At 56.9% G+C, this 23,051-nt stretch overlaps 1 protein-coding gene and 2 long non-coding RNA genes across 9 annotated transcripts in view; 2 read left to right on the forward strand and 1 right to left on the reverse strand.

The window, feature by feature from the left end:
* Positions 1-10,195, forward strand: part of LOC138110987 (semaphorin-3D-like) — a 44,709-nt gene extending 34,514 nt beyond the window's left edge. For 3 of the 7 annotated variants that reach the window (XR_011151198.1, XR_011151199.1, XR_011151200.1), the window contains 4 exons: positions 180-4,543; positions 6,948-7,074; positions 9,051-9,344; positions 9,986-10,195. Coding sequence is in view for 3 of the 7 variants with exons in the window: in XM_069016124.1 (XP_068872225.1) it covers positions 180-476 (297 nt within the window). In the remaining 4 variants the exon portion in view is untranslated. Of the gene's footprint in view, positions 1-179; positions 4,544-6,947; positions 7,075-9,050; positions 9,345-9,985 lie in introns of those variants that run through there. The other 4 variants (XR_011151197.1, XM_069016124.1, XM_069016125.1 and 1 more) reach the window with 2 other exon arrangements.
* Positions 10,196-10,569: 374 nt separating this feature from the next.
* On the forward strand, positions 10,570-18,233 carry LOC138110989 (uncharacterized). Its single transcript, XR_011151202.1, has 2 exons — positions 10,570-10,894; positions 14,306-18,233. It is a non-coding gene; the product is annotated as an uncharacterized lncRNA (long non-coding RNA).
* Positions 12,976-14,362, reverse strand: LOC138110988 (uncharacterized). Its single transcript, XR_011151201.1, has 2 exons — positions 14,275-14,362; positions 12,976-13,680 (listed from the first exon to the last, which is right to left on the reverse strand). It is a non-coding gene; the product is annotated as an uncharacterized lncRNA (long non-coding RNA).
* Positions 18,234-23,051: the final 4,818 nt, after the last annotated feature.

Here is a 23,051-nt window from a genome sequence, read left to right on the forward strand (position 1 = left end):
CAGTAAAACACTGAATGAAAATATACAGATGTAAAACAGACACAGACTGTAAACATCAATGCTGCGATGACAGCTGCACGATCTAACACATCTTTACTTTGTACATTAGCAGAACAGGCTGTCTAAGTGAGTTTTTCTCTGTAGCCACACCAGGATAATGAATTTGTGTTTATTCTCAGGAAATGGTATTCCGTTTGGATACCCAGAACCTGGAGTCTGGCAGGTTGAAATGCCGTTCGATCCCCAGCAGCCGTTTGCTTCAGTGCTGGCAGGTAAGGAGCCACCAGAGCCGGGTGCTTCCCTCGGACCTGCGATGGCTCAGGATGCGAGCCCGGGGGCTCAGCAGATGTCACCGCTGGAGCTCCTCTGGCGCTGGTCGTGTTTCCAGTGCTGGTCTGTGCTCTCAGAGCTGGGGAAGCCTTCAGGCTGCAGACAGCACAGAGCTGGAAGGGCAGCCGTGCAAACAGAAGCATTAGAATGCCTGTAAAGCCTCTGTCAGCTGGACAGGAAGGCAGTTTCATCCTCACCCAGTCATTGCTCCTTTAAGAGGACAACAAAAAAACCTGCAGGGACAGGGAGTGATTGAAGCCCTTTTGGGCCTCTTTCTGCAATTATCAATATGTTCTGCCCTTTGAAGTCTGCTGACATGCACTATTTCCATAACTACGTTTCTGAGGTTTCTATTTACTCGAGTAGCCACTTCTGAAGCTGGGAGCCGAGGAACAGGACAGTGCGCTCTGCCTGCTGCGTGCATCGCAGCACTGTGTGGTCTGACATTTGGGGCCGAGGAATGTCAGCTTGAGTGATTTAAAACCACTCTAAGAGCTACTTTTGTCATGGTTTGGTTCATAGCTTTGGACAATTCTCATTTAACTTGTCTGTCAAGCATATGAATACAAGATGAGAGTGAAGCACCATGACGTTTTCATTTACAGCCAGAGAGCAGTGATGACAATGCTTTGAAGTATCGGTCACTCTGTGTTATAAAAAGAATATGACTAATGTTCAGTCTTTATTCTCAGATAATAAGATAGATGATTTGTGATTCTGACCCTACAGATGGGGCAGGACTTCCTTTATTAAAAACAATAGATTAAAGCCTGTGCTTATTCTTCTCAGAGACCCCTAGTACTCTTTAATGACTGTGAAGTCTATTTTTAAAATGGGAATCCAGAAACTTTAACTTTTTTTTTTTTTTAATGCAAGCAGTAGAACTCTGTGATTTATTGCAGCATTTCCTAATTTCAGTAGCATTCTAGTGCTTTGACTGTTCTATTAAATCTTGTGAAATGAAGAAGCTGCTCTCCTTTAGCTACCTAAGACATGAACTTTGCTACGTAACAATTTTTTGCTCTAGATAAAATTAAGGGTCAGGGTATTCTAGTATCCCTTTTTTGATTGTGCCTGGTGTCAAGTGCTTCACAATAATGTACAAGGAGCACTGTAAAGAGTTACAGGCCTGACCAGAGAATGTGTTTCTGCTCTATCTTTGGATGCTAACCTTATTCCCAAATGAACGAGGAGAGCAGTACAGTTCATGCATAAGATGCTGCCCTGGAGCTCAGGTGAGATCATTTCCCATCTCTGCCACTGATGAGCAGAGTAACCTTGGTGTGTCACTTCTCTCTGTCTACCGCCAAATGGCAGTAAAGATTACTTGTATCCTTCAGAGAACACTTTTTATTCAGTTATACATTTATGAGCTAAGTAATATCTAACTGTATTTTCACTCATATATGTAAGTTAATGCAGCTGAGTAATTTTCATTCTTTGTAGAAATAGGTCATCTGAGTACTACATGACATATCACTTCAAGTAAATCCCACAGATAAATTGGAAAAACTAGTCCTTTTGACTGAAGAATCACCTGCTGATCATCCATCCTCTATTACAAATTACCACTCACCAAAACTGTTCAGGACGTAGCAGGAACTTGGAATGAGAGATACCAAACACTGAGAGAAGTGCTGAAAGTGCCTTGTCAGCAGAGCCTAAGCAAGGATGGAGAATTTCTGTTGGCCCTTCAGATGCATCGATCACCGAGTGCCTGTCAGTTGGCAAACACCAATTACCCTGCCCATTCCTCATTATGACAAATACCTTTCAGAACGCACTGTTGCCCAATAATCTGTCTTGTTGTACAGTGATAGTTTGTAATTAAACTTCTTGTTCCCTGGAGGGCCCTAGTTTTGGCTTCCTAAGAGAGAAAGTGCAATGTGATAGATGTATCGCTTTTTTTCACTTCAGACGAATGGAACAAATGTCCAGATTTGCCTGAATGACTGCCAAAATGCAATCTTTAAAAATTCAAAACAAAACAAAAAAACTAGCAGTTTGTTTATTTGAAGGAATTCTGCCAGTATTTGGAAGCAACATAGATGCAAGAACAAATGGTTATTTAATTATTTTAAAGCACTAGTATTGTATTTATTGGCCTATTGTTTGTCCTAAATTCAGCTGTTTCCATGATGTTTAGTCTTCTTAATACAAAACGTAAATTCACAGTTAATATCCTGAGGATTTTTAAAACCCTGGGCTAGGGACGGGCACAGGGACAACGTAAGGGGGGGCTGGGCTACCGCTGGGCCCGCAGGGGCTGGAGGGGGCGGCGGGAACACCGGGGCTACCGGCGGAGCCGCCCCGCTGGGACAAGCGGTGGAGCCGCGGGCGGTGCCTGAGGGCCGGGACAGGCGGGACCTCGGGCTCAGGAGCGGCGCTGCAGCTGCGAGCGGCGCCACAGGAGCCTGGGCTTGGGGGGGGCAGGCGGCAATGGAGGGGGCGATGCTTCCAGGGGTCCCAGCCCTTCTCTTTCTTGTTTCCCCTTTGCTCCTTTCCTTGGGTCTCTGACAGCTTTAAAATTCTTACCCCTTAGACCCTATGTTTCCCACCCAGCATGAAGCGTACTTGCTTTCTTCTGCGTTAACGAGTTCTTTGGAATTTATAAATACTCGTATTAGCGGTGATGGCGCCCGCCCGCGGAGTGATCCGCCAGGAGGGACTATTTGTGATGCGGTCCTGCCCGCGGAGGGATCACCGGTGATGCGGCCCCACGCGGAGTGATCCGCCAGGAGGGACTATTTGTGATGCGATCCTGCCCGCGGAGGGATCAGCGCTGGTGCCGCTCCAACCGCGCGGCCGTGAAAAACGAGCTTCACTCTTTGTAGAATTTGAAGGAAAGTTGAAGAAAAGGGACAGTTTAATGAAAGTTTAATAAAATCAGGAGACAGCAGCAAAAACGCCGCTACGGCCGGGTGCTTCGCAGAGAGACAAAGGCGCACCTTTACAGCCAAAAGAGCCTCTTTAACACCGAGCTCCCTCTGCCGGCTCCCAATCCCAGCCCGCGCTCCCGGGCAGGGTTTCTTTCGGACCAGGGCTGCGTTTCCATCCTCCGCTCTGGGAGTCACCAGGTGCGTTAGGAACGAGCCGATCCCGCTCTCTGAGACACAAGGGCTCGCTCCAGGAGACTGTTCCTGTTCCTCTGTTCCAGCCGCTCTGCTCTCCCCAAAGCACCATTTCCTCGGAGCTCCTCTGAAACTGCATTTCAATGGACCGAGGGCTCCAGAAGCTGCAGACTCGTGCAATGGGGGTTTTTTGGGAAGCGACCTTAAGCTCTTGCAGTTCCACCTCTGTCATGAGAATTTCAGGGCTCTAAGACTCACAGAACGATTTGGGCTTGGAAGGACCTTAAAGCTCATCCAGTGCCACCGCTGCCACGGGCAGGGACACTTCCCACTGTCCCAGGCTGCTCCAGCCCCAATGTCCAGCCTGGCCCTGAGCACTGCCAGGGATCCAGGGGCAGCCACAGCTGCTCTGGGCGAACTCTGCCGGGGTCTCCCCCACCTCCCAGCCAGGAATTCCCAATTCCCAATCTCCCATCCATCGCTGCCCTCTGGCACTGGGAAGCCATTCCCTGTGTCCTGTCCCTCCGTCCCTTGGAAATCCTTTCTCTATCTTTTCCTGCGGCCCCTTCAGGCACTGGGCGGCCCCCGCTGGGTCACCCCGAAGCTGCTCCTCTGCCGGCCTGTCCCGGGGTGTCCGGTGTGTCCCTGTGTGTCCCGGTGCGTCCCGGTCTGTCCCGGGGTGTCCCGGTGTTTCCCGGTCTGTCCCGCTGTTCCCCGTGTCGCTCCGCGCGCGCTGCGCCACGTGACTCTCCCACCGCCCCGCGGGGAGGGGGGGCCTGACCCGCGCCACGCCCCCTGCGCGCGCGCTCCGCCGGGGTCACGTGGTTCCCCGCGCGTCACGTGATCGGGGCGGCGGCGGCGGCGCGGGAGCCGCCGGGAAGCGCCAGGCGGGACCGGGCCGGGATCGGGCCCAGCGCAGCCGCGGCCCTGCCCGAGCCCTGCGAGCCGCCAGCCCGCCATGGACCGCCGGGACCTTTCCGGATCGGCCGCCCGCTTGGCAGCCGCCCCCCCCTCCCTCCGCCGGGCCCGCCCCGCGCCCCCCCCGGCGCTCCGTGACTCGCCGGCGGCTCCGCGGCTCCTCCGTCGTTCGCCGGTGGCGGCAGCCAAGAGATGGTGCGGGCCTAGCGGAGCGACCAGCGCAGGTGAGCGCGGCCGGGCCTGGCCTCCCGCCGGCACCGGGGCAGCGCCGGGGCCGCGCCGTCCCCGCCCCGGGCACTCCCGGCACATCCCGGCACCCCCTGGGCGGCACCGGCGGGCCCGAGGGCGGCATCGGCCGCTCCAGGCGCAGCTCCCGCCGGGACCCGCGGCTTTCCCCGCGCTCGCGCCCCGCTGTGGGGGACACCCCGGGAGGGCGGGGGTCCCTCCCCGGGCAGCGCAACCCGGGGCATTCCCTGGAACGGGGACTCGGGGCGGGCTCGGGGCCGGCGGGGCCGCTGCGCTGCCCTCCCCGCTGATGGGTTGAATGGTGTTCCGCTCATTGGCTTTGTCAGGGCTTTGTTCCTTCCCCTTTGCTCTCCCGGTTTGCGGCCGGAGCCGCTCCGGGATGGAGCGGGCCAGCACCGGCACGGGCTGCGGGGCTCTGGGGGCGGCCGGCGGCTCTGGGCGGCTCCGCGGGGCTGCCGTGCTCGGGGAATTGGCTTCCGCCGGCTGCTGCCGAAGGTCAGCGAGGGAAGAGTCGCGGGTCCGGACACAATCCCGTCCGGACGGAGTAGGTGGCTCTTACGTAAAGCCTCATCCTTGGGGGGGGGTTGTGTTGGACTTTGTAAAAGAGCAGTCGCTTAACGTTCCTGGGCTCTGGGCTGACTTTTTTCCTTTTTTGCCATTTTTCAATGAACAAACCAAAGCGAGAAAGTGTTGAGAGGTGTAAGCCGGGTATCGGTGCATTCAGTGCTGTGCCTGTGATTCTCTTCTGGAGATGAGCAAGTGGTTCACTGGATTCTGGGGGAGAACTGAGTGCTTCTGCCCAAAGCTCGCTCACAGCCTGGGCAGATGCTGTACAGTGGAAAGGGAAAAGGGGCAGGTGTGGGACCCACTGTCCCCCCGGCTCATCTCTTGCCTTATGACGGCCTTGTTTGGTCATTTTCTCAGGAGTGCCGGTGCTTTGAAGCATTCCCACGTTCCCAGTGCTGGCAGCCAGGCACCCACCTGCCCCTGTGGGACTGCCCAGGCCCTTCCTCAGTGCCACTCTTTGGAACGAGCTGGTTCTGCTGGGGCCTGTGTGTTTATTTGTCACCTGGGCTCCCTCCCAGCTACTGAACTCCTCTCAGGTGTATTCCTAGTTGCTGACATTCCTTTAAAACTACCGAATTCTTCTCTCAGGTCCCTGGCAAACGGGGCTTTGCAGCCTGGGGGAGTTATTGCAAAACGGGGTCTAGTGAAGTGCTCTGCAGGAGTGGTTGTGCACCTGAGTGGTCATTTAATTGTCTCCTCTAATGAGGGAAACGTGATTAAATGATGCCTTTTCCTGGCCTTAAAATCAAGAGTCATACACGGTTCGAAGGGGAAAAGGGATTTTACCTTGGTATTTATTTTAAGGATCCTTAGGTGCACACGTCCAGGTCATATGCATCGAGATGCACCCCGCCGAGTCTCTGTGTCCCCCCCTCTCCCCCAACATTAGGTGTAACATTATAGGTGTTACTAATTAGCATATCTATCAAAGATTCCCCAATGAGAGGCTCAAGTGAGCCCCCCTCCCCAAGGAACCTTCCCCTGGATGGTTCTATCTTGGTTTACAGAATGTGTTCTGGAGAGGACCGTGGGGTCTGGGGCACACTGATCCCTAGCTACGAAGCTTCTAAAATGTTGAGTCTCTCAGCTTGACAAACAAGTCCAAGAAGGTAGGCAAAAAGCACTAGGAATACAGAATTTGTAAAAAGGTACAACAGGGGTATAAAAGAAAAGGCAAAAATCCTCATGGCACCACTAGCAATCTTGTGCCCGTTGCTGGGCAGTTTCAGCTCGTGTCTGTGCTATGTCATGGGTGTCTGTGTTCTGTAGTTTGTGTCCATCCTCTCCCGTGTCACAGGCCTTTGTTACATCTCGGTGCTTTATGGGCCTCGCTCTGGGCCGTAGCGGCAGCGGGGGTCTCTGCTCGCGTGCTTTCCCGGATCGGGCTCATTCCGGCATCTTTACAGTTTTGCTTTTGGAGACCAGGAGAAGTACACAAGATGTTCTCCTCCATCTTCCTTCTCACTTTTGGTAGTATCTTTTCTTTCATGGGCCATGGACTTCTCTATGAAGTGTATTAGACCCTCCTCACTGTGGTAGTTCCATAGGTTCCATTGCCTCAAAGCATATCGGGTCTAGAATTTATCTTCTGGAGAGTTATCTCAAGTCCTCGTGTCATCTTTGCTTCTATTTGGTGTGCTTACACTTGGAGCTGCCCTGCCCTGGCACGTAGAGTCGTGGCTGGGTTGAACAGTTGTAAAACTTTGTGGTTCATCTCTTGGCTGTGGGGTTTTGTGTAGAAAACTTATGGGCCTGGTGTATGGGGATAACTCCGAGCTGTCAGCTACTTGTAGACTGTCTCATGTTGTCTTGCAGGTCCCCGAGGCCGATTCTGATCCCTGCAGTCACCGATGCTACCGCTTTTCCCAGAATCTACCCTTCCACGTCAGGGAGCAGCAGTTGGAAGATGTGTTGAAGCGTCTTCATCGGTGGAGTGTTGTGAGTAAGGGCTGCAAGTCAGTGTGTAAGCTGAAGAAGGGTGTCTGTCTGTGAGAGTGTGTGTCTGTCTGTGTCTGCGTGTGTCAGTCTGTGAGAGCGTGTGTGACTGGTTCTAACCTTGTGTGTGGGATTTTTGCCTTTCAGTTTTTTCAACTGATTTTTAACTTTATAATAAGAAAACAGCCAGCTGTGAGGTTTTTTTTCCCCCATCTGGGTTTTGTTTTTCCTTGGTCCCGTCCTGTCTGCGAGGTGATGTTCATCGCCAAGGTTTGGGTGCAGCCAAACAAACAGCCTCCCTAACAGGGTGGAGAGTACCCAGTGGAGGTTAGGAATACAGGGAAAAGGTGCACCAGCCCTCATACCACCCCTGACAGCACCATTTTCCCCCCACCAGCAGCACAGTGCAGCAACCCTGGAACCCTCACTGCAGCAGAGCTCAGTAACCCTGGTGCTGGGATAACCCTGGAACCCTCAGAGGAGGACAAGCCCCACACCAAAAAGTTAGGGATGACAGCTGCAGGCTGGAGAGTGACAGGTACGGGTTGAGGGCTGGGGCGTGTAGAGCAGGAGTGAGGGGTTCCAGGCAGCAATAGCAGTGAGGGGTATAAAGTAGAGGGGGTTAAAGGTTAGGGGATAAAGGGACAAAAGTCAGGGCATAGGTTGGGGGGTCAGGGAATCAAAGGTGAAAGTCCAGGGGTCGAAGGTCAAGGTGGTCAATGTCAAAGCACAGAGGTCACATGTAGAAGGTTGGGGCAAAGGTCACAGGGCTCAGGGGGGTCAAAGGTCCTGGGGTCAGGTGTCATGGGTCAAAAGGCAAGGGTCAAAGGGCTCAGGTTTGGGGGGGGTCAAAGGGCAGGGCTCAAGGTGTAAAGGTGGATGGTCAGGGGTCAGGGATCAAAGGTCAGGTTGTCAAGGAATGGGTCGAGGGGTCAAAGGTCAGGGGGGTAAAAGGTCAAGGCTCAGGCTCAGGATTAGAGGTTTCAGCATGATTTTCCATGGTGGTTCCCAGTGTGGGGACACGGGGTGTGGAGTCAGTGGCGCCGGGGGCGGGCAGGAGCCCCATGGGCAGTGGCCGGCAGCGGCGGGGACGTCTCCGTCCGGGTCGCGCCCCTCCACTCCCAGCAGAAGCCCCCCTGCGCCGTGCGGTGCCCGGCCGCACTCCTTGCCCTCCCTGCCGCTGCCTTCCCGCACTCCCACCGCACCCCCTGCTCCCCTCCAGCCCAGGGAAATGCAGGAAAACACAAAATCATCGAGGTGGAACAGTCACCGGAGCTGCCCGAGCCATCCCCCCGCCTGAAGGCGGCAGCTGCCCAGAGCCGGGAGCACCCAGCAGGATGCAGCTCCTCTTTCCCAGGAGCTGGAGGCAGGGTTTCCCAGGCAGGGGGAGCAGGGAGAATTTCAGCTCCCAGCAGCTCTCTGTGAGTGCTGGATGGACTCTGGGCTGAGCCAGGTGGGAGGTGTGGGTGGTGTTCATGTCCTCAGGAGCTGCTCGAATCCACCTTAAACTCCTGGAGTGGTCTGTGCTGGGAAGAACCTTACAGACCATCCTGTTCAGCCCCTTGCCATGGTCAGGGACACCTTCCTGGGGTGTCTGTGCCAGAGTGGTGGAATGCGCAGGACTTTTTCCCTGAGCCCAATCCCGGGCAATACTGGGGTTCCCATGGGAAGAAGCCTGTGAGCTGCATTTCTGGAGCTGGGAGCCTCCATGCCTGGGAGTGTTCCCAGTACCGCTCTTTGGTTTTTTCCATAACTGGGCATGATGTTTCTCCCCAGAGCAAGGTGGTTTTCCCTGGATTGTTGGGGTTACACACTGGCTGTTTGACAGCTCTGTTGTCTCTTTGTCCTGAATGGAAGAGCGAGGAACGGGAGATGCTCCCAACTGTCACAGGGATGTGGGAACAGCCCAGTTCCAGTGAGGAATGTGACGCCCAGCTTGTGGCGTGTGCCCTGAGATGGTCTTTCCTGTTGTTTTGTCCTTAGAGCCTGTTGGAGTGCTGGCCTGGATTTGGGAGGAGCCAAGTAGCCTGGAGCAGTGAGGTTTTTCCTGTCAGAAATCCATGCTGGGGATGTTTTCCCTGGCTGTCCCAAGGGGAAGGAACAGCTCTGGAGTTTTTGCAGCCACAGGCTGGGGATGCATCCCCTGAAAACCAGTTCAGGATCGTTCATCTGACTCTGTCCCTGACCTGTGGCTTCCAGGGAGCCTTCTGGTCTTCTGGATATTCCCAGGAGAGGATATTCCACCACCTGACTTTTAAGCCAGGAATTGCAAACCCAGTAAGTCAGTCACATTCTATGGGAGCTGCCCCAATGGTGGGATGGCAGAGGGCACAGCCCACGCTGCTGTTTGGGACATTCCCAGCTGGAACGGGAGCCAGCTGGGCATTTTGGAGCGCTGAGGCCACAAGGGCAGCCTTGAGTGGCATTCCCAGGCAATGCTGAGGCATCCCATGCCTGTGGCACGTGGCAACACATGCCTGATGTGGAGCAGAGAGAGGAAGGGAGAAATTCTGAGTTGATGGGAGGAATGGAATTGGGCTTTCCAGAATGGAATTGGTATAGGTGCTGATGGAATCATGGGGTGGCTTGGAAGGGACACAAAGACCCTCTGGGCTCTGTTTTCCCATCCCATGGCAAAGAACACGTCCAAAACTGCCTCCTCACCCTCATGGAATGGCAATGGGTGTTGGGAGCTCTGGCAGGAGCACCTGGAGACCAGGTAAGAATAGCAATGGGATTGTTTTGGCTGCTGCTGGATGTGGTTTTCTCTTTGCAGGATGTTCCTCTGACCGATGTTTTCACAGTAGCTTGCTAGGCCTCATTTGAGGATAATTCCAAGAATTTGGAAGTAGTTGGAAAAGAGTGAGGAAAAAAGGTGAACCTGATCCGTTTCTAGTAATTCTGAACTTCTCTTGCAGCACCATTCTGAAGGAAAGCTGGTTAAAGGATAAAGATGCAGAGGAACAAGTGTTGTCAACCCCCCTGCCTCCCTGACAGAGCAAAGCTTTCTGCAATCCCAGTAAATCTCTTGGAGAAACTATGGGATCACAAGGTTTCCTAGGAAAGGAAAACTAAGGACAGAGATGAGGAAAGAGGCTTCCAATTAATAATGATTTGATGGAGGTAGGAATGATTCTTGTATGTTTGATGCACCCCTTTTTATTCCTGGGATAATTTTAAATGATTTCTTTAAAAACTCATTTTGATTTGGGAATTCAAATTAGAGAGGAAGCGATGCAAAATAAATGCAGGGAGAGATCACAGAATCATCCTGGAATGGCAGAATAGTTTGGGTGGGAAGGGACCTTAAGGATCACCTCATTCCATCCACAGGGTGCTCCAAGCCCCGGCCAGCCTGGCCTCGAACACTTCCAGGGATGGGGCAGCCACGATTTCCCTGGGTTTATGGGCACAAGAGGAAATTTCCAGCAGGAAGTGAGGGATTTCCTTTGCTCTGCCTGGCCCTAGCAGGGCTTTGGGAGGCAGAGGGTGTGGGAACAGGAGCTTTGTCCACTGCCTTGGGGGAGTCTCTGCTGTCCCAAAACCCAGCCGAGCAAGTGGTTGTGGTTTAACATCCCGTTCAAAGGAGATGCCAGGCCAGGAACGGGAATGGACTGCAGAGCAGGGATGGTGCCCAGCAGAGGGGTGACCGTCCAGGGGGTCCCAGCAGTCCATCCCTGCTGGCCAGGTTTGGGATGAGCAGGTTGGTGACTGTCCCTGTGCTTGCTCTGCAGGATGAGGAAGCCAGGCCTGCTGAGGAGGAAGATGAGGAGGTGTGGGAGGATGGAGACAGCGGCCACCAAAGGCTGCGGAAGGCACAGATCCAGGTAGGAGACGTTGCCTTCCGAGGAGAGGGACTTGTCTGTCCCGTTGGAATTTGGGGCGTGAGGCCAGTGGAACAAAGGGTTTGATTCCATTTTCTTACTCGGGTTTTCACGTGCCTTAAGAGAGCTTTGTGAAAATGTCATTATCCCTGATTGAATCTCTGGAAAACAGGGATTGAAGCTTTCAGAAGGGGCCCAACCCTGCCTGCACGTATCCAAGTGCAGCCCCCACTCCCTGTTTTTGTGTACAGCTGGGATGAGACCTCAGCTGCTGCTACTTGCCCACTCACAAGTTGTGTAGCTCAGAGCCTCAGCCATGAAGGGCCAGGCTGTGTTTAAAACAGCCCAAGGTACCAGAGAGCTGAAGTAATTTCCTAGCAGGTAACTTGACTTGGAAGCTGCATTCTAAAATTTGTCCACATTTAATTTATGTCCCACGTGGAGACACCTAAAGAAGCAGAGGTGGGGTGTTCCTAAGAAAAGAACATCTAAATTCTTTGGTGGTAGAGGGCTTAAAATTAAAGTCTGAGTGGAGGTGCCTTTAGGACACTTTCATTCCAGTATCTGAATGGAATTTACATGAAGTATCCAAATCCTGACAAGCTTGTATGAACTCCAAAGCCTCTGCAAGTGTTTTACAGCCAGGGAAGGAGATAAGAGTCTGGAGTCTCTTCCCAAAACCTGGCTGCTGGTTTGTTTGGCCAGGCATAGGAATAATTGTGTATTCCCTGGGGCTGTCCTTATGGGGAGAGGTTTACTTATGTGCCCTGGGTTTATTCAGTGCCTCTTCAAAGTGATGGAAACTGATTTCATTGAAATGCCAGGGGTGCCAAATGTTTTCCCCAGCCAGAGCTCGGAGCCAGTCCAGTGGGAAGAGGCTTAATGGCCATTTTCCCACTCCCTCGGGGCAGCAGCACTGGAGCACTCGCACCCAGCCGTGCCCGAGGGGCCGAGTACTGGCAGGAGGCAAAGCCGGGGACGGGGCAGTAGGAGCTTGCAGTGCTCCTGGAATCGCAGAGCTGGAGCTGTGGGTTAGAACTCCCAGGAGCTGCTGCCTCACTCAAACCTCGTTTCAAGCTCCGCATCCCTCCTGCTCCCTTGGAATGATTGTTGCTTCTGTTGTTGCTCTTTCCCGATACATGATGATTATTATTGTAAATTCCCACTCCATTTCTTCCATAGCCCTTTGCTTCCCAGAGGTGGTGCTTTAGGCAAGCCCCTCCAGCCTGGGAAGGTGCTTTTGGCTCCGCACTCATTCCCAGTCCCCATGAGCAGCTGGACCTGTGCTGCCCCAGCAGGTGCCTTTCCTTCCTTCCTTCCCTGCTGCACTTTGGCTTTTCAAGGGCTCTCTGGGGGGCTGAGGGAGAAGTTCTTTGTCATTCCAGGGCAGCATAAGCCCTGATCCCACTAAAAGCAGGAGGAATCATTTCATCCTTGTTTTTGGATACACCTTTAGTGTTTTCTCTCTTTTGCTGACACTGTGTGGTGAAGCAGCAGCTCCCTGGAATAATTTTTATTTGTAAAACAGTGAATTCCCTGCTGGAATCCCAGTCACAGCCCCCCAGATCAATGTGCAGTTTAAGGCCTTACACCCTGACCAGGACAAGTTCCTGTCCTTAGACATGGAAAACAGGGGAGAACTCAGACTGGATTGGAGCCAGCATCCAGAATGGGGAAAGTGAGGCAGCGTGCTTGGAGAAGGCTGGGGCTGGTACAGGGGGTGTTCCCCGTTGGATGACACCCGTGTGGAGCCGATCCTTCTCTTCCTTTGTCCAAAGTCCGATGGCAAAGGAGTGAAGAACCCACAAGTGGGGCCTGGAAGGAAAACAGTTCTGTTAAAATTAGGCAAAGAATGCACTAAGTAAAAATGGACATCCTTTTTATGTGTGAAAGAAAGTAGGGGAAAAATGTTGAAAAAGAGTTCTTTTATTTGGTGCCACCTCTCATTTTTTTATGGATAAAGCCCTCTAGTGAGCAATCAGAACAGGAGTGGGAAAGCCAGGAGCCTTTGACTTCCACAGTGAACTTAATTTCCATGCTTAATTTTAACAATTTCCTCTCTCTCTCAGGGCAGGAAAACCCACTTAACTTGTCCCATCTTTGCCAAAAGCTTTGGTGTTTGAGCAGCCAAACCCAAGGAGCTCTGGCCCCACCAGCCTGTACTGGAGGGCCCCTGGTCCTGCCCGTGGTGTGGGATGAATCCCCAGTTGTCCCCAGAGGGGGCTGCCCTGGTCCCTGCAGTGCCCAGCACCTGAGACAGAGAGAGCCCTGTCCAAAGGGGCCTTTGGCACCTTGTCAGGAATGTGGCAGCAGCCCCAGGAGCAGGCTGGAGGTGAGAACTGGGGCTGTGTTTGAGCCTGAGCAGGTCAGCTCAGTGTTTACCTGTGGGGGGAGCTTGGCCCCACACGCTGAGTTGAAGCGGGATCAGGGTGACAGATGCTGCATTTTGGGCACCCTGAGAGTTTCTCTCCCCCCTGGAGCTTTCCTGCAGGGATGGGGCAGGGCAGGGAGCAGAATTAACCCTGCACCTCCCGTGGACACTGCTGGCCTTTGTCTCTCTGTTGTGCCATCAGCCTGGGGGAATTTGCTGCTGCCACTGCCACCCCACCTGGGGGCTGCGTGCTCCTGGCAGCCCTTCCCAGCTCCACACCCGAGCTCCAGCGGTGCCTCCGGGCTGTGTTGGGAGCGTTTGCTGGGAATGGGCCTCATCCCTGGAGTATCCTTTCCTTCCAGAGTGGATGGACAGAGCTGCTGGGCTTGTCAGCTTCAGAGTTTGATTGCAAAAGTCACTGCAGGGAAGAATGACAAGGAGGTTTGTCAGAGTGGTGCTGTCAGACCCCACCTGCCAGTCTGTGCTTTGGGTTGGAGGTTGTTGTGTATTGGCCCTGCAGGCAAGGAATGTCCCCTTCCCACCTCAGCCCAGCAGCTCCCAAGGGCTCTTCCTGGAGTACTTATTCTTTGCTTCCCTTTGGGCTAACTTAATCTCCACCCTTCCATGAGCAATTCCTTGGCTTCTCCTGGAGAAAACCCCACGGCAGAGGCAGTCTGCAAAGGAGCCCAGAGCTGTGCTTGGAGCAGAGAGTGCTGAGAGCTGCGGGTGCCTCTGCTGCCCCAGGCTGGCAATATCCCCATGGAACAGACTGGGCAAATGGGATTAGAGGGAGCACAAGTCCCTTCAGGGAAGGGGTTTTCTCCTGTGCACATCAGGCACGGGGCAGGAAGGGAACTTTGGAAATCAGCTGATTTCCCCCAGAAAGCATCACTCACATCAGCATGGATGACATGACCTGTGCCCACCGCTCACCATGCACCCGGCCAGAATCAAGAGCAAAGGTTGGTTTGGGTGTGAGCACTTGAAATAACTTGGAAAGAGAAGCAATCACCTTTTGCTGCTTCTTTCTTTCTTTCTTTCAGATGCTGGGATTGCCTCTGGGCACGTGTGCTGAGCTCTCCCTGCAGGGAACCGTCAGGCCTTAACAGCTGTGAGGTTGTGTTCTTCTCAGTGGGGAACTGGAAATAATTATTAATTAATTAATTGCAGAAATGTCTTCTGAACCTTTCCCCTTTCCTGGTAGATCTTCTCTCTCTGCCTCTGAATTTACAGCTGTTCCCTGGTGTCATTGGCCCTGCCTGAATTCCTTGCAGCTCCTCACTGGGAAAACCTGGGGTGACTGAGAGGGGACACAAGAATTGTTTGTGTAGGAAAATGGGAGGGGATGTCGAGGGGAGCGAGGTGGCATTTTTGAGGGAAAAGCTGAGGTGATGTTTAGGAGAGAGAATGCACATTTTTGGGGCAGAAAAGAGTTAATATTGTAGAGGAAGGAAAATTTGGGGGGTAAAACTTGATGTAACCTGTAGGGGACAGAATGAATATTTTGGCATAGGCATAGAGGAGTAGACAAATAAGGAAAATTTTGGAGGCAAAGCGTGACAAAATCTCAAGAGCAGAGAATGATCACTTGGAGGGAAAAATGAGGTGATGAGTACTGAGCATGTGGGGAAAATCTGAGCTAATCTCTAGGGGAGAGCATGAACACACTGAGGTAACATGAGGGAATCAGTTGTGGGCAAGTAGGGAAACTTGTGTAAAAAGAACATTAAATAAGCTGTAGAAAGAACATGTTGAGGTAAAAATGAGGTCATCAGTAGTAGACAGATGGAAAACTTTGGTGGTAAATCTTGATAGAAGCTATGTGGTAGAAAGTAAATAAATATTGAAGGAAGAAGAGGGAATCAGTAGTGGACAGGTAGGGGAATTTTGGGGGGGTAAAACTTGAAATAATCTAGAGGTTGAGAATGAATATTTTGAGGTAAAAATGAGGTAATAAGTTGTGGACAGTTAAGGAAAATTTTGGGGGTCAAACTTGAGGTAATCTCTAGGGAGAGTATGACACACTGACATAAACTGAGGCAGTCACTGGGGCTAGGCAAGGAAATTTGGGGTGTAAAACGTGGGAAGATCTGTAGGGCAGAGAATGAACATATTGAGGAAGCAATGAGGTGACCAGTAGTCAAGAGGAGGTAGAATTTGGGGGGCAAACCCTGAGGTAATTATGGAGGAACAGTAAGTGTTTTTGAGAAAAAATCGGACCTAATTTGTAGGGGACAGAATGAACATTTTGGGGATAAGACAGACAGAACTTGCGTGGTTTTGGTTTTACAATCTGGTCAGTATACAGGGGACAAAATAGACATTTTGGTCATAAAATCCTAGTTAATCTGTAGAAGAAAGAACTCCTATTTTGAGGTAAAAAGGAGGTGATCAGAATTGGGCAGGTAGGGAAAATTGAGGGGGTAAAATGTGAGGTCATCTCTAGGAGAGAGCAGGAGCATCCTGAGGTAAACTGAGGGAATTGCTGTGGACAGGTGGGTAAATCTGGGGGGTAAAACTTGAGGGAATCTCCATGGTAGAAAAGGAGTATTTTGAAGTAAAAATGAAGTACTCCGTGGTGGAGAGGTACAGAAAATGTCGGGGGTAGAATCTGAGGTGATCTGTAGCAGAGAGAATGCACTTGATGGGGTAAACTGAGGTTTTATGGCCAGGTAGGGAAGTTCTGAGGGGTAAAAATTGAAAGTGTCTGTAGGGTAAAGAATGAGAATATTGAGGTGGAAATGAGGAAAGAGGTAGTGGACAGGTGGGGAAAGTTTTGGGGGCAAATCTTGTGGTAATCTCCAGAGCAGAGAAAGAATGCTTCCTTGTAAAAAATGAGGAACTCAGAAGGAGACAGATGGGGACATTTTGGGGGTAAAGTCTCAGGTCATCTCAAGGTGAGGGAAGGACTATTTGGAGGTGAACTCAGGACTCACTGTGTCCTCCTTCCTTGGCAGCAGCTGGCAGGGAAGGGAGAAGAGGCCTCAGGCTGGAGAGGGGCAGGAGAAAGGCACTGTGGGCAAAGGGACCTCCCTGGCATCCCCAGGGCACCTGTGGGGAACAGAGTGGACACTTTGGGAGCAAAGGGAGGTGAGTGGATTGTCCCTTTGGGGGATGCTGGGATTTAAATCATTCTATCCATTTGCCTGCTGACATTTCCCAGCCCAGGGGCTTTGGCTGCCAGGGCAGCACAAAGATTGTTCCCTGTGTGGTGCCCAGATTTGGGGTTAGGCTTTGCTAGTTCACATGAATTCTACCCAAAGCCCTGAATTGCCACTGGAATAGCCTCCTAGTGCCTCCTGGAGCATGGATATTCCCATGCAGAGCTGCCTATTTAACAGCAGGTGTCAGGAAGCAGCAGAGCTTCCAGGGAAGCTCAGCAGGGTCAGGGCAAGGACAACTTCATGTTCCATAGAATTTGCTGTTTGTAACCCTCATCCCCCAGCCCCCCCCACCATGTCCCTGGGGCACCTGACAGAGTTCCCTGGAATTCAGCTGCCTGCACCCCCCGAGCTCGGGCTCGGGTGATATTTGGAAGCAGGAGAAGGCGCTGGCCGGACACGCTCCCAGCCCGTGCTGAGGCAGCCCCTGTGCCCCCGGGAGGACTTCTCTCCCTGCAGGAGCAATTTCATTGCAGAGCCTCTGGAAGTTCTTTTCCCTCAGGAAAGGGATGCACATCCCTGCCTTCAGGGCACCTGCAGTGTGAGCCACCTGTGAAAGCTTTCCATCAGTTGTGCAGTTCCAGCTGGTTCCCCAAAAACTGCCAACTCAATCCAAAGAGATTTCTCTGCCTCTGACCTTTCATTTGAAGGCATCTCTGAGGGCATTGCTTGGCATTTCATTGCTGTGGGGGAAGCTTGCCTTGGCTTTAACGCTGCTGAGGGATGATGTCCTCAGGCTGGAAGGGAAGGCATTTTGGGTGGCTGGGACATAGCTGGCAGGTGTGTGGGAGGTCGGCAGCGGGAATTGCTGTCTGAGCCCCTCTGCAAACAGCCCGTGCCGACATTCCCCGGTGCCAGCTGTTCCTTGGGGTATTTTTGGGGCGTCAGTGGGGTCTGTCGGGGCCGAAGCATCTCCGGGTGCCTGTTCAGAGCAGCCCCTGGCCGAGGGGCCGCCCTTTATCCATGTCCATCCCAGCGCTGCCCAGGCAGCCCGGTGCCCGTTCCCGGGATGTGTGTTTGGCATGCTGTGTGCCACAGGCAGGACACTGCAGGCACAGCTCCTCTCTGCAAATCCAAAGCACAAGAGCTGCTGGTTCCCTTCCTGGGGCTGCCGGCCTTCTCCCTCCCCCCGTTCCCTGCCAGCTGGGACACACAGAAGGAGCACCAAGGAACACTCCTGGCAATGAGCAGGAGTCACTGAGAGCTCTGTGCAGCTCTGGGCCACAAAAGCTGCCTCAGCCGCCACTGTGATTTTGGCCTGTGAACACTCACCTGCGGGAAATGCCCCTCTGCAGGCAGGAGCAGCTCTGACACTCTCCAGAACTTTGGCCATGGAGCAAGTGAACCCTCAGGACTTGCCTTGCTTCTTTCTCCCTGGAAAGGGACGTGGAATGAGCACCTTGACAGCTGTTGGGGAAATCCTGGAAAGGGCAGGAAATCAGGGCTATGGGAAGAGTTTTGTGCTGTCCCCCAAGCGATCACCTGTGGTGTTCCATGATCAGGTGCTGGCCATGGAGCTCTGCCCTGTAGCCATGGCAGGGGCTGGGGTGTAAAGCAGCATTAGCATAAAAGAAGGAGCTGTATTTGCAAAGGAATTACCTTGCTGGCACTTGGCATTGCCATGCCAGGCAGGACATTGGCAGGAGCTGAGATTGGCTTGGTTGGAGCAGGGTGCTGAGAATGGCCAGGTGTGGGTTCAAGGCCCAGATGAGGCATTCACATAAGGGTTCGACTTGGTGCTCCTTGTGTATCCATTCCCACTCAGGAGATGCTGTGCTCTGGAAATAAAGAAGAAACAGTTTCCACTGGACTTTCAAAGCCAGAGGTTTTTGCACTGGAGAGTGCAAGGCGCAGAGAAAGTAGGGGGGGGGGGGGGGGGGGGGGGAAGGAGAGCATCAGGTACCGGCTGAGCGGCCCGAGCCCCGGCCCCAGAGCGGGCGCAGTCAGAGCAGAAGCGGCAGCAGCGGACTCGGCGCCAGCGCCCGGCCCGGGGGAGCGGCTCCTCCCGGCCGCGGCGCTGCAGCCGCGCTCGCTGGGCGGGGGCGCGGCGGGCGGGAGGCCCCCGGGGGAGCGGCCCCGGGGCGGGGGGAGGCGGGCGCTGCTCTGCGCAGGGGGTGCGGCGGCCTCGGCAGCGCCGGGGCTGGGGGAGCTGCGCGTCCCCGCGGGGGCTGCGGGCGGGCCCGGGCCGGGAGCGCCGCCGCTCCGGTTCCGCCCCACGGGGCGGGCGGCGCTGCGGGAGCGGCGGCCTCTGGGGGTGCCGGGGCCAGCACGGGCGGTCCCCGTGCCCCGCCCGCTTCCAGGCGCGATCCAGCGCCTGCTCCGGGGAAGCGCCGCCCGCCCGGCACGGCCCCGGCTCCCCGCGGCCGCGGCGGGACCGTAGCCGGAGCTCCGGCGGGACCGCAGCCCCGCGCTGGCCGCAGCCGGAGCGGCAGCGCCGGGCTCGGCCCCAGCGCCAATCCCGGAGCGGCTTTTAACCAGCCGCGGCGATCCCGATCCCTAATGCCATCCCCAATCCCACCTCAGTTCTCCGAGCCCGGGAGCCACACCCCGCCCGCCGAGGGACAAGCGGCTCGGCCCGGGACCCCCAGCAGACACCGACAGGACTCGGACCCGAATCCCCGGACCCCGTTCCCGGTCCCACCTCAGCGCCTCGGGCTCGGCGCAGCGCCGGGAGCAGCCCCCGGGGCCGGGATCCGCACAGCGCTCCGAACGACGGTCCCGCCGCAGCCCGGGACGAGCAGAATGAGCATCCAGCGCACAAAGCGGAGCGGGCGCGGATCCGCCGGCATTTACAGGCGCGGGCGGGGCGGGGCGGGGCCGGCACAGGTGTGAAGGGCGGGGTCCGCACAGGTGCGCGGGGCCCCAGAGCGGCTGCGCGGGGCGGGGCCGAGGGGATTTAAGCCTCGGGAATCGGCCCCGCCGCCATTTGCGCGCTCGGTGCTCGGTGGGAGAGGTTGCGGCCGGACCGGGTTCTGTATCTCTATATATCTCTGTGTCTCTGTATTTCTTTTTCTTTATATTTGTGTTTGCTTCTCTTCTTCTAACCCTCTCTGTTCTTCCCCCTCTGCCTCCCCTCCCCCACCCCCTACACCCCCCCCCCCCCAACCCCCCCCCCCTCTCCCCCCTAGCCCTCCCCTCCCTCCCCCCCGGCCCGGTCCCCCCCATCCCCCCTCCCTTTCCCCCTACACGCCTCAACCCTGCCCTACCCCTCCATCCCCCCCCCCTCCTCCACCGTTCCTCCCCCCCCCCATCCCGCGTCCCCCCTGCCCCCTCACCCTGCTCCCCTTCCGCTCCCAATTTCCCCCACCTGCCCTCAATCCTCCCCCTCTGTCTCCCACCTTTCCTTCCACCTCCCCGTGTTCCTCTTCCCGCTTTCCCCCTCTGCACCTTGACCCCCCCCCCACCTGTGCTCCGTCCTCGTCCTCCCCCCCCTCCTTTCCTGTCCCCCCACCCCGCCTCTCCCTGCACACCCTGAACCCCCCACCTGCCCTCCTTCTTTGACCCCCTCTGCTCCCTTATTCCCGTCCTCTGTCCCGTCTTTCTCCCGCAGCCGCGGGGCTCGGGGCGCCGGAGAATAAAGCCCAGAGGGCCGGAGCCCGGCGCCCCTGCCCTCGCTGGAGCCCCACACGGGGCCGGACCCGCTCGGCGGGTCCCCTGTGCAAACAAGAACACCGCCGGGGCTCCGGCTTTCCACACACACACTGGGGATCCCCTCTTCAGGAGGGGGTCCCGGGGCGGGGGGTGGGTTTCAGGGAGGGGGGTGTGTTGGGGTAGGGTGGGCCCCCTCCACCGGAGGAGGGGGTCCCGGGGGGGGGGGGTGGGTGGGTTTCAGGGAGGGTGGTGGGTTGGGGTGGGCCCCCTCCAGAGGAGGGGGTCCCGGGAGGGGTGGGTGGGTTTCGGGGAGGGTGGTGGGTTGGGGTGGGCCCCCTCCGGAGGAGGGGGTCCCGAGGGGGGGGTGGGGGGGGTGGGCCCCCTCCGGAGGAGGGGGTCCCGGGAGGGGGTCAGGGTGGGCCCCCTCCGGAGGAGGGGGTCCGGGGGAGGGGGGTGGGGCGGAGGGGGGACTTTCCCCCCCTCCAGTCCCCGCCCCCTCTCCCGGACCCCCTCCTCCGGACGGGGCTCCCCCCCGGCCCCCTCCCCGGGACCCCCTCCTCCGGACCGGGGCCCCGGGGGGGAGGGAGGGGGGGGGCGGGTGGGGTGGGGGGGCTCGACGGGAGGGGCTGTTGGTTTGGCCTGTGGTCGCTATGTCTGTTCATGCTGCAGAGTGACGTGACCCCCTCTGCTTCCCCCCCACCCCACCCGCCCCCCTCCCTCCCCCCCGGGGCCCCGTCCGGAGGAGGGGGCCCCGGGGAGGGGGCCTGGGGGAGCCCCGTCCGGAGGAGGGGGTCCGGGAGAGGGGGCGGGGACTGGAGGGGGGGAAAGTCCCCCCTCCGCCCCACCCCCCTCCCCCGGACCCCCTCCTCCGGAGGGGGCCCACCCTGACCCCCTCCCGGGACCCCCCTCCTCCGGAGGGGGCCCACCCCCCCCACCCCCCCCCTCGGGACCCCCTCCTCCGGAGGGGGCCCACCCCAACCCACCACCCTCCCCGAAACCCACCCACCCCCCCCGGGACCCCCTCCTCCGGAGGGGGCCCACCCCAACCCACCCCCCTCCCTGAAACCCACCCCCCCCTCCCGGGACCCCCTCCTGAGGAGGGGATCCCCAGTGTGTGTGTGGAAAGCCGGAGCCCCGGCGGTGTTCTTGTTTGCACAGGGGACCCGCCGAGCGGGTCCGGCCCCGTGTGGGGCTCCAGCGAGGGCAGGGGCGCCGGGCTCCGGCCCTCTGGGCTTTATTCTCCGGCGCCCCGAGCCCCGCGGCTGCGGGAGAAAGACGGGACAGAGGACGGGAATAAGGGAGCAGAGGGGGTCAAAGAAGGAGGGCAGGTGGGGGGTTCGGGGTGTGCAGGGAGAGGCGGGGTGGGGGGACAGGAAAGGAGGGGGGGGAGGACGAGGACGGAGCACAGGTGGGGGGGGGGTCAAGGTGCAGAGGGGGAAAGCGGGAAGAGGAACACGGGGAGGTGGAAGGAATGAGATAGGGTAGGGAGAGGAGTCGGGGTGCGTTGGGGAGAACGAGGGGGGAAGGGAAAGGCCGGGTGAGGGCGAGGGATGATGGTCAGAGGAGGGGGAGAAGGGGAAGAGAGGGGAGTCGGGTTGGGGAGCGGGGTACGGAGAGGGGAGAAAGGAGGGCTGGGGGACAAAGGAGGGCTGGGGGGGTCGGGGATGCGCAGGGGAGCAGGGAGAGAGGGTGGGGGGCGCTGGGGAGAGGGCAGGAGGGGGGCTGGGAGGGAAAGGGAGGGTGTGGGGGAGAGAAAGAACTGGGGGGGTAGGAAAGAGGTGATAAGCGGGGGAAGAAGGAGGAGGATAGGGGCAGGAGAAAGAGGGGGAGGAAAGAGGGGGAGCCCGGCCCGGCGGCAGCCTCACCGACTTCTGAGCGCGCAAATGGCGGCGGGGGCGATTTCCGGGCCTTAAATCCCCTCGGCCCCGCCCCGCGCAGCCGCGCTGGGGCCCCGCGCACCTGTGCGGACCCCGCCCCGCGCACCTGAGCCGGATTAGGGGCCGCCCCTGAAGCCGCGCCCCCGGCCCCGCCCGGGACCGCCCCAGAGCCCCGGCCCCGCCCGGCCCCGGGGCCCGCCCTGCCCGGCACGGGGGCGGCTCCATCGCTCGGGGCCCCGCCCCTCTCTCCCGGGCCGGGCCCGCCCCGCGCACCGGGGCCGCTCCTGGGACCGGGGCTCCGGGTCCTGCCGGCGGCCGCTGCGGGTCCCGGGCGGCGCCGCCTCTTCCCCGGCGGGATTGGGGCTGGCATCGGGACCGGGAGGAGCCGCTCCGGGACGGGCGCTGGGGCCGAGCCCGGCGCTGCCGCTCCTGCTCCGGCCGGCTCTCCGCGGGGAGCCGGGGCTGTGCCAGCGCCCGGGCAGCCCCGGGATCCCGAGCCGGGCCCGACGCGCCGGGCCGGGCTCCGCTCAGCCCTGAGCCCCTCCCGGAGCCCGCCTTGGGCCCCACGACGCGGCCCCGGGCTCTGCCGCCAGCCCCGGACGCGGCGCTGAGTCGCTGCTCCCGAGCTCTGCGTGAGGCCGGGGAGCCCGGCTTCGGGCTGTGCCTAAGGCAGGACTCGGAGCTCAGAGACACAGACTCGCCCTGGCCCGAAGAGCCCGCTTTGAGCATCAAAACACGGCATTTAGGCTTTAATTCAGGTCCAGCAAAACGCAGCACTTCAGTTTCTCTTTGTGAGCCCAAACACACAGGACTCATTCTCTTCCTCAAGCCCTGAAAACAGGATTTAGTCACTGTTTCTGAGTCCCAGCTCTGGCCATACCAGCCTGCTCTCAGGACTCTTTAGATAGAGAAATGCTGTTAGCAAGGGTTCTCTTGCTATTTTCTAAGTCTGTGAGAGACTTCTCTCTCTCACAGAAGAGGTGGCAGGGAATGTAAACAACCAAACCACCACCTGCAACCTTGAAAAGTCTTGATAATGGTACAGTAGAAAAATATTTTGAGAGTGGATGTTTTAGGATTTTAGCCAATCACCCCCAAGGGGAGGCTGATCGTTTGTCCAATTAGACTATGAAGAAAAAAGTCTATAATAGAGTTTGTAA

Source organism: Aphelocoma coerulescens, chromosome 5 (genome assembly GCF_041296385.1).
Source record: "Aphelocoma coerulescens isolate FSJ_1873_10779 chromosome 5, UR_Acoe_1.0, whole genome shotgun sequence".
NCBI lineage: Eukaryota > Metazoa > Chordata > Aves > Passeriformes > Corvidae > Aphelocoma > Aphelocoma coerulescens.